The sequence below is a fragment of the Amblyomma mixtum genome, chromosome 1 (genome assembly GCF_055824585.1).
Source record: "Amblyomma mixtum isolate Tamu chromosome 1, ASM5582458v1, whole genome shotgun sequence".
Lineage (NCBI taxonomy): Eukaryota > Metazoa > Arthropoda > Arachnida > Ixodida > Ixodidae > Amblyomma > Amblyomma mixtum.
The window spans coordinates 315,005,221-315,015,890 of NC_143012.1; the positions used below are offsets into that span (position 1 = coordinate 315,005,221).

The following is a 10,670-nucleotide window of genomic DNA, read 5'->3' on the forward strand; positions in this document are numbered from 1 at the left end:
AGACGGAACGTCTTCTTTTTAACCAAAAGCATTGGTCGGCGGTTGCCTTTTTTTGTATTGAAATGAACGTATCATACGATATTGGTAAGGAAGCATTACATAGCGTAACAAGAGCCCGTAAGCTATTCCCACAAGGAGGAAAGGTTTGTGCCGCTGAAGTGGGCCATCAGCAAAGCACAATTTGCTGATAGAAATACGTTAACAGCCACGGACGGTCGAAGGTCACGGGGATATATGACATTACGTAGCTGGTGTGGACTGGGAGGTCGCGGTTGGCACAAAACAGGAATAATAAATGCTTATTAATAAACAATAATAAATGTTTAGGAATAATAAATACTTCACTGGTCGTTATCAAGATTATGCTGATGACCTCATGAATTTATTTTTGTGGCAACGGCAAACGACGCGTTGGGGTGGGTCACGAACCTCAGTTTTTCGACCTTAAAGGGGCCCTGAAACTATTTTTGATGGCCATATTCAAATGCACAATAATCTGTACAGGCGCTCTTTGTGAGCATTCGAGTCAAATTGAAAGCTATACGTGGACTCTCTAATTTACAAATATTTTTTTTTTTAAATTGCTGCTCGCATCCGATCAGGGCGACAGCTCACCGCGCGTTCTTAGCCGACCGTACCTCAATGACGTGAATGGGTCATCCGGGCGAGCCTTCTCTTTGGACGTGCCCATTGACTTGGGCGGGGTGGGGTGTGGCGAGGTGCAGTCCCGACCTTTTTTTTGTTTTTTTTTTCTTTTCTCAGAAAATACCATTGCATGGTCCCTATAAGTGTGCAGCCAGAGTATATGCTTACGGTGCTCATGAAAATGAGAGTCCTTTATCTGGCGAAACAAAGACCATGGACCCGCTGGATTATCACAGGCTGATCTAACATGGATCGCTGAGCACACAGCACAAGTAATCACAAAATATCTCATGCCAGATAAGGACTTGGACTGTGCAATCGACGACTGCGCTCCGATTTTGTGTTTATGTAAAGCGCTCGGCGTAACGTATCGCTGTATCGCTGTGGGCAGATAACAGCTACTAATTCTGTCGTGCCACTTCGCTAGAGAAGCTGCGGAAACATTTTTCGTACATTACTTACGTCAGGTAAGATTCTGGACCGCCTTGCGGATAATATCGTTGCCGTGTCAAGCTCACGCAACGCCGGAGAAAAAAAAAAGCCATAACAGACAGACAGAGAAATACTCTGTGGCAGCTTCTACCGGGATTCAATATAACGTTCCTTCATCATTAGTTGCTACCGCTTGGGACGTCATGGTTGACGGCTGCAAAGCGACGCCTCTCACTGGCTCTAATCAGAGCAGACTGACTAAGAACAAAGAAACGAGGCAACTGATCGGGAAAGAATCTCGCACAGTACAGCCCATCATTCGCCTTTCTACGTTGCGCTCGCAGACGGTGACACACCGAGGCAGAGATAAGCGGGAATAGGAAAGCGTCGAGAGCATGTTGTCCCAAGTGGAGACGAGCGAACGTTCGAGCGTATTGCAAGGTAGCAGATATTCTCATAACTTCGCCATAGAGACGGAACTGTGAACTAAATGTATGCTTCGTGCGTTGTATTTCGTTACCTCTGACATGAAAATCTCGGTTATGAATGGCTGCGAAGAAATGACGTTAAAAAAAAATTGCTGTGCTATTTGTTCTGCGCGGCACGCAGTACACGTATCGCGGCCTGGTATCCATACATCATTTGAGCGGTACCGAAATGGATGTCGGACATACCGCGTGTCACAGTCGTGCCTCGTTAATATGGGCACTTAAATTTGGATCCAAAGCAAAAGTGTCCATAAAGCGAGTCGTCCACAATGACGAATAATACACCTTGGAAACTCAAGGTGTATAATTTTAAAATCATGCGCAGCAGGTTGAAGCACGGTAGGATACAACTTAAAAAAACAGCAGTTGCTAATACTGGGCCGCGGTCCGCGGCGTCCTGTATTACTTCGCTAGGCAGTCACAAAAGTAAACGAAATCAGCTTTGTAACGTTTGATTGTATTAAACAAGCCAGGTGTCTAAATTCTAGAGCTTATAACGTTTTTCTTCTAATTAGCTTCCAGTCTAGGTCGCAAGAGAAGTTTTAACAACGGACTACTTTTTCGTCGTGGAGGAATTCTGTGCGCCGGTCCTGAATGTGGGCGGAGCTTCACTGCAGACTAAAGTTGTATCCGACCATAGTGGTCCATGAGATGCGTGATGGCGCCTCCTGGTGTGATGAAGTATCTCCTGCTACAACTGTCCACGCCCCAAATACACTATGCTCACTTGGCTGACAGCAGCTGAATGTGGTTCTCAACTTAGCGCACAGAGAGAATTTTCTTCGCTGCGATTCATGCAATGCGGGGAATGGTAGGACGCGTTAACCGAACACCTTGCCACTCTAAAGAATGAGTGTTCACACACAAAAAGGCCATTTGTACTTTCGCACTGCCTTTCGCTGGTGTTCTGCAATCAAAATACAAGGGGCGGAACATCTGCTACAGGCACTCGGGATTTTGTTCCCGTCGCTGTCCATATTAACGGGACAAAAATACGTGGGTCCCAATAGGTTCCGTGCACTGTAACCCTGTCTATTGTCCGGACAGCGGGTTTAAATAGAAACGAGGCATAAATACACTGAAAAAGTTTGGTCCTCAGAATAACTGTCCGTAATACGAGTCGTCCATATAAACGGGAATCGTATTAACGGGGGACGACTGTATTTGGAGAATCCAATCAGCAGGATGAAACTAAAACACTCAGAAATGCATCTGACCAAGGGAAAAGCCCTGGAGAGGTATTCACTTATCTCGTCACGATCAGGTGTCAATGTGCAAAGGTGAACGTATACGTGACTTTTAGATTGAACTGATACGAGCTCTCAAAGCTGTTCGTTCGCATTGATATGCACTGCCGACTAGTGATTGGACTAGCGATTGCTCGTTGGCTGCCGTGACTGGTCAGCGCATGGGCCAGTCATGCTTTCCGCCTTTCATGATTGTTTCACCGGCTGTCGCGATTGGTCGGCACGTATATGCAGGGTGCGCGTATTAAAATGAGGTAGAAGGAGAAGCCAACAAGCATTCAAGCCGGGGGAAAAAAAAATCCTGTCAGGAGGAAGACTTCGTCTGCGTACATCTTGTCCCCTTCTATTATTACCATATATCAAATTCCCTACCGGCTTTTGTCCAATTCATTTACGTTTCATTTGTGTTTTCGCACGGCATACCTCTGCGCAGGTTGAGGCAACTTGAGAGCCGATTCATAAAAACGTTGACGCAGTACAAACGAGAGCTCTAATTTCGGAAGCTATTAAGTTAAGGGTATTAAGCGACGTCATGGTTAATTTATTGTTATACTGCGACTGGTTGCGGTCACAATTAAAAGTATACGTGAAGGCCAACAGCGCGTCAATATTACCCTTCCGTCAACCAATCTCATGCTATCTCCGCCTGTAGTTTGTATTGTTTCGTTTGAGTTTATTTGCGCACGATAGTATGCATGTATACGGGCGAAATTGAATCCGTCACCAGAAAAAAATCTGGCCTTTCAGCGAATTGCAATCGGCACGTGTTCAACGTCTGCTCTGCGCTGTCCTTGGTCACTGTTTTTATTACCTTATTATACGGAAGGCAGATGGAGAGGCATTGGCTAAGAAAGTGCGCACTTTAAGCGCGTGGCTGAAGCAACTTTGCCAGTACTAAATTAAATATCTACACTGATACTCTAAAATACCTAAGCACGATACTTTTCGTAAGAGACATTTAACGTCCGTAGCTTACACTGCTAAACTTTGCATAAAACCGGCACGCTAGTTCGGGTGCGAGCAGTATGTAGCTTTGATTCAAGGCACTAGCTTCGTATTGCATGCAGGCTTGACAGGGACCTAACTACTCATGCTAAGCTTTTCAAAACAATTAGTCGGAGCCGAAGGTCGTCCCAATCATTTTCCTAGCCAGCCCTATGGTGTACCAAACAACATGGAACCATTACGCGACACGACCACTATCAGATCAAGTTTATCTGGTAAAGAGGGCCTCCGACCAACAGTCAAGGAATTAATGACCATTGTTGGCAATCAGTAGGTTAGACGCAGAACGGCAATATTAGCTGATATGCTCACAAGTATGTCAAAAATCGCTTAAAATTGAAAACAACGGTGAAATATGCTAAACAACATAATTATAGCTATGAAACGCGTATACACTGCACACACGTTTTCCCCTGAGGGCTATAGATTATCGGCTTAATTATTATTCATAGCGAGGCGTTTCCAGCTAAACAGTGATTCTAATACTCTAATATAAGTCTTCATTCGTTAGGAGCTGCTTAAGCAGCTGCTAACGAAACGCCTTTCGGCATGTATGCACATATGTATGGTCCACGGCACCCCACCCTGCATCCAAAACAATAATGCCAAACAAAGACATCTTTGTACGCCATATCCGTCACAGAGCCTTCACCCGCATGGAGTACTGCGCCTCACGCTAAGTGATATATAAACGAAGAGTGAAGACTCACAATCCCGTGATAAGCGTTGGAAGTGTGCTCAGAAATATCGATCTATCCGGTTAAAAATGTACCACTTTACTCTCAAAAATGACAATGTGCTCTCTGAGATGCTAGTTGCACTTTTTAAAACCAGCGTTGAAAAAAAAACTAAATATTTCATGTGGATCGAAGGACAATAAATCTATGGGCAGAAATCGACGTTACTCGAGTTCATCTCAAGCGCTATAAAATAGTCCCTGAAATTCCAATAATTGATGTTAACACGTTTTGGCGGGCTAGTTGTTAAGCATCTTGAATAAACAGCGCGAACAAAGACGAGCACAAAAGACAAGAAAACGGACGACACAGCGCTGTGTCGTCCGTTTTCTTGTCTTTTGTGCTCGTCTTTGTTCGCGCTGTTTATTCAAGATCCAATAATTGGCTGGCTGATTACCTCATTATTAAGAAGTTTTTCCTGTTTCAACATAAGTTTGACATACATAAAAGCAGGAGTGAATCCATGCATCAGAAGCAAGTAAGAAAATAAAAAAACGAACAGATGAATTTCTTGCGTGCCAATTTTACAGCATAATTTTAAAAATATGTAACTATCGCGTGCAGAACGATCTCGGAGGCAAAATATTAAGTTCGCTAAATTAGTAATAGCAGAACAACGTGGCGATGTATAATATGCAATAAGCAAACAAACGAACACGAAATTTATGACGAACTACTTAATTGGGTGTTGCTTTTCGTTGACTAGTCGGAATCAGATGCCCTGGATGGGAGTTTCCTTCCGGCTTATCCATTATGAAAAGAAATATTTTTATTATTTTTTATTTCTTTTTATCCGAGTACTTGGTGCGAATTCCGTGAAGGTGATTATATCTGACGCCGAAACGAACTAGCAATAGTGCCGTGCGTATACTCACGTTCTCCGACGTGCGAGGTCCGGCACAACAACAAGAGCTGTATCAAAATCCACGTTTGTGCAATCACTGCACATGATGTCATTCTCAAAGGGATGCGAGGCAATGCAGATCACGCGAAAATTGAGAAAACACCGAATAAACGCTACGCTATTCTGACTCCGCAAGACATTGCGTCGAACATAGCTCCGAGCAGCGTGGGGCGAAGGCCGCGAAGGCGGAGTCCGGCGTTCAGCTGATGTTGAAGAGCGGGCGCAAAGTCGGGGGGGAAAGTGGAGCGCATCGGCTCCGCCGCTCACGTGGTAGCGGCGCTGATTAAACACGCCGGTCGCAACATACAAAGAAAAGCGAAGAGAAGCAAGCTCTCCCATTAACTCCTAATATTCGATTACCATTAACATCGTTCCCGCTAAATTGTCTCAGCGTTCGTACAAAACTCTATATATAACTGAGAGATATGACAATCAACGGACATATTTATCGCACGCCTACAAAAAAACTGAAATCGAAACCGAAACTTGACCTAGGTGCCGCTTCAAGCGCTAAGCGTTTTTACGTGTTTTTTTTTTTACCTTACTGACGGCCATCTTGTTTAAAAGCTGCTTGTTCACTGCTCGGAGGTGAGTGAGACGTTGGTTATTCCGGGCCTTTTAGCAAGAAATTAGGCGGCATTTGTTGTTTTTGCCCTCTACATGCAGAGTCTGATGCGAGCAATTTGTGACGTTTATTCTGAAATGAGCGTACTTTATCAAAACGGAGCTTTTTGACCTCGCGGTTCTCGTCGCTGCTTTGAGCACATTCATTGCGAAGGCTTTGGCATTTTCTGTGTGTAGAAAGACATGATTGTGTTAGGGAGCACAAAGCCGTGATGTGAAGTAGCTGCTGTATGCATTTTTTAATTAACTAGTATTGCTGACTCTGAAATAACGCGCAATGGTATTGAGGCGCGACGTTTGAGCGTTGTGCATGAATCGAGTAGAGTATTACGCTGCGCGTTTCTCGCGTTGCTTTCTGTCAACCTGCAATGCCCTCAGATGGATCTTCCGTCGCTGCGACCGACAACCTCTGAAAAGAAGCCGGCGTCGATGGAGCATGGCGCCTACGGTATCCACGAAGTCATGGTTCATGGGTGAGTAGCAAAAGTGATTGGAGTGCCCGATGCTGGAGAAAACATGTTTTTTTTTTTTTACCAAGCTTGACTATCACGTTCGCAGCTTTCCAAGCGTGAGGAACAGCCTTGCAGTTTCCCATCCGCTCGAGGAGTCGGAAAAAAATGTAGGTCTACGTTGTCAGTGATGGTGGAGCTGGTAGTCCGTTACGTAGCCACACCGATTGCTTTTCGTTGCAGTATGAGGAAAACGCCAGAAAGCTGGAGCTGGCGACGGCTCGATCCATTCAGGGACTTCATGTTCCCCTGAAACTTATGGTCGAAAAGAAGGCTGCCCTACAGGTGAGATATGTTTGCCTTCACTAGTGGGTTTCAGTACTGCAACGCGCCTGTCGGCGGTTGTACCAAAAGCACAGTTTTTGGTACTGCACGTTCACGTGCATGCAGCGTGGGTCTGGCAGTTGATAAAACATTTCTCTTGCAATTTCTTCGCTGAATTTGACTTTAGCTTGGAAGCTAAGCTCTTAACTGCGACCTACAAGAATGTTGATAGGCCATCTAATAATCACTGGTTATTTTTTTAGGCACATACAGGTGAAGTTAGAAAAGCAGCAAATGAGTAGTCTGCAAGCTTTAGCAAACAAGCTGGCTTGTTTGACATGCTACCGTTTCTGTACCCTTTACATTAAGTGCCTCACAAAGGTTGCTACTAATATTTATGATTTTCTGTCACCTGACTGGACAGAGCATGTAAACTCTGCAACCATGGTGTCATGATGACTGCTGTGTGCTGTAGAAATTACCCAAGCGAACGGATAGCAGGACCACGCTGTGCATCAGTACTGAGTACGCAGGAACTTTGCACATTCGCAAAGCAAGAAGGCTGTGTGTTCACGATATTAATGGAGTGTGTGTGTATGTGTGTGTAAATGTAGAATAAGTTACCCACCTTCACATGAAGCATTTTATTGTATCCACTTCATAGTGAGCAACCAAAGGTGTTATCAAATGGAGAAAAAAAAAATATTTTTGGTGTTGGAAATTTCAAAGCTGCAAATACATTGCCAGAATGCCGCCGCAGTGGCTCAGTGGTTATGGTGCTCGGCCGCTGACCCGAAAGACGCGGGTTCGATCCCGGCCGCGGCGGTCGAATTTCGATGGAGGCGAAATTCTTGAGGCCCGTGTACTGTGCGATGTCAGTGCACATTAAAGAACCCCAGGTGGTTGAAATTTCCGGAGCCCTTCACTACAGCGTCTCTCATAGCCTGAGTCGCTTTGAGACGTTAAACCCCACAAACCAACCATTGCCAAAATGTTGATTAGGTTTTCTTAGCTATGTCTAAATCAAACAAATAGATTTACCTGTGCATAAACTTCTTTTAAGTGCAATTTATATTGTACACATATTGAGGATGACCTGGTAGGGGTGCCCTGTGTGGTTCTGTATGAGGTCCATAAATGGATGGATATCCATCAGATATACAGAGGACATGCTATTTTGGCATCAGCTGTTAAATTGTAGATTACACTGTAGATATTCATGCTATTGACATTTTTGTATTTCAAATGTGGCTGGGAGGTGACAAAAAGATTTTATTATGGTTGCCATAAATAGGTGATGAGGAATTTTTTTTTCATATTTTGTTCTTGGAGCTCTTGTGTTGGAAGTCTAGTCATTCATGAATCTATTACAGCAGAATATCTCTTCGCTGTTGCACTATTGTTGTTGTGGCTTACACGCCAGCAATCCACTATGGCGTGATGGCAAGCTGACTCATGTAATGAGACTCAAGAATACAGACTGGGAGAACTATTAGCATCTATAGCTTAAGAATGTTGCTTTCCCTAGCTATATGGTATTCCAATGCGGCCCTTCTAGGATGCTTTTCGAACTTTTTCACACACAAGAGGGCGATTGCTACTTTCGCTTGTGATGACTCAAGACCTGTGTCTTCTGCTAATCATTGGATTCCCCGCTTGCATTACACTATCAGGTTGGCAGATTGCCGTTCTTGCCCAGCTCCAATGCCATGCTGGAGGCTCTGGATGGTCGAGATGAGACCATCACTTTTGAAGATCTCTACAACGGTATGCACACCTGTTGTTGTAGACAGTGAACATCTTCACACAGCAGCTTATCCTTTTTAGAAACTGGTAATGCACACAATCATTCGGCAAGCTGCCTAGTATGTCAAAGCATCGAGATTGGTGCACTGAAAAATTGTGGCCAAAATAACCTTATTGTATATTTTTTTCTCTCTAATGATTTTTCATTTTGTCTTTCCTTGGGTAATTGAGTGCAGTGCAAGTGTGTGGCACTTGAGTTGTAATCACAGTACACTTTTTGCTATGGAAAGTGCCAACTTTGACAGACCGACCTGAGATAGAGAGAGGACGAGCTTTACGAGTAATTGTTACGCGCTCATTCTTTCAAATTTAGTGTTTTCCATTGTGAAAATGCTGTACCAACTAGCCCCAATTGTCAGTTTATTACCAGTACACGCCCACCTTCCCTCTGTAATGTATTCCTGGTGTGGTTCAACCCTTTTCTCATCATTGTTAAAAATGCTGAACATGAACACATGCAGCCCCACGCATGTTGTCTCTTTAATGTTAATGTCCAGTAATCCTCGGCGTTCAAGAATTGACCTATACGTATGCTTCATGCTCGTAATCTGTGTGTACTAGCCAGTGGCCCTTATGGTAAAGGCATCTGTGAACATTGTTCTAGATTGAGCAAAGCATGTATTATCAGCAACCAATGAAATGCAAACAAGACGATTTAAACACAGACAACCAAATGAGAAGATTTTAGCCAGTGGAAGCTATATACTAGCGTAGGTTAATTTCACTCCGCACGAAGACTGTGCTTTAGAGGAGTTACTCAAGCTTGCATGTATTTCCTCTCCAGTTGCTAATACCGTATTTATTCGAATCTAGGCCGATAGTTTTTCAAAAAAACGAGATGTAGAACTCTTATGTCGGCTTAGATTCGAGGATTTCGTTTCGAGGTTTCGTATTCGTAAAATACGAATAAATGTAGCACGCAGGTGGCGCCCCCACAAAACGCCAACGAAAGACAGCACTGTAGCCGTTGCTATCCGTAGCCGATACTGATCAAAGCACACATGAGCACTGGCTGCCATTTTGGCCTTGTTCTGTTCTCGTGAGGTGGTGTGAGCACATTCGCAGCAGTGAAGTTTTCGTGCGTGGTTTTTATCACCAACACCATGGCACCAAACAGGCGGTGCCATTATAGTGCCGCCTTCAAGCGGAAAGTTATACTCGCTGCAGAGCAGTCGTCAAATCTTCAAGCCGGGCGGGACTTCGGCGGCTGATCCCGGGCTGGCGTTGCATATGTCTCCTCGCCCAAACGCCAGCCCGGGATCTGCCTGAACGGGTTCCTGGCAATAAATGTCGTTTGCGTGCTGTACCTCTTGTTCACAGTTGTTTTTTCGGCCGGCCTACAATCGAGGTAAGTTTTTTTTTTTCTGTGGCCTTTCGGGTCTCGGCTTAGAATCGTGGCCGGCCTAGATTCGAGTAAATACGGTATATTGGCTTTTGTTTCATTTGTTGCTGATAGTACATAAACTCCAGATGCTGTTATTCACAGGCTAGTGAGCTTCACAAACCAGTACATACTCACAAGCAATGGATTGATTTCGGGATCCTTACACATGGCCCCCCCCTTGCATTTCCTGAAGGAGTAACTTTATATATATAAATATATAAATGCTTTCCTTGTGGATAGAGCAGGCAGGTGTGGAAAGGTGGCCTGATTACAAAACATAAAATGTGATGTTCACATGAAAGTAGGGTGCTGCAAAGTAATCATGTGCACATATACTAGCCGGTGGCTGTTGATAAAATTCAGCCACCATGACTACTTGAACAAAGTTGCTTTCTTTCAGACCACATGGAATCCGAGATGCTGCGGCCACCTCTCATGGTAATGCAGAAGCACTTGAACCTGCTGTGACCATTGGATACTTCTGTTGCTGCCGTGACTTTTTGAAATTAAATTGATTTTGAGCACACAGAAAAGTTCTGCATGTCATTGTCTTCAGTCACTTTACTATCTCAAGCAGGAGAAATTGGTTTAGAGCCATTTTCCAAGCAAACTAAATAACCCCTTT

The 10,670-nt window shown here is 44.2% G+C and overlaps 2 protein-coding genes across 2 annotated transcripts in view; one reads left to right on the forward strand and one right to left on the reverse strand.

Moving 5' to 3' along the window:
* Positions 1-5,689, reverse strand: part of LOC149372532 (vascular endothelial growth factor receptor 1-like) — a 76,618-nt gene extending 70,929 nt beyond the window's left edge. Inside the window, exon 1 of the mRNA XM_089567022.1 lies at positions 5,430-5,689. Coding sequence (XP_089423148.1) covers positions 5,430-5,511 — 82 coding nt within the window. The 5' untranslated portion in view covers positions 5,512-5,689. The remainder of the gene's footprint in view (positions 1-5,429) is intronic.
* Positions 5,690-5,986: 297 nt separating this feature from the next.
* On the forward strand, positions 5,987-10,578 carry Pomp (proteasome maturation protein). The gene is made up of 6 exons (XM_089567025.1): positions 5,987-6,046; positions 6,461-6,555; positions 6,641-6,701; positions 6,775-6,876; positions 8,529-8,622; positions 10,446-10,578. Exons 2-6 carry the CDS (start codon positions 6,461-6,463, stop codon positions 10,511-10,513), a joined length of 420 nt encoding a protein of 139 aa, XP_089423151.1. The 5' UTR covers positions 5,987-6,046; the 3' UTR covers positions 10,514-10,578.
* Positions 10,579-10,670: the final 92 nt, after the last annotated feature.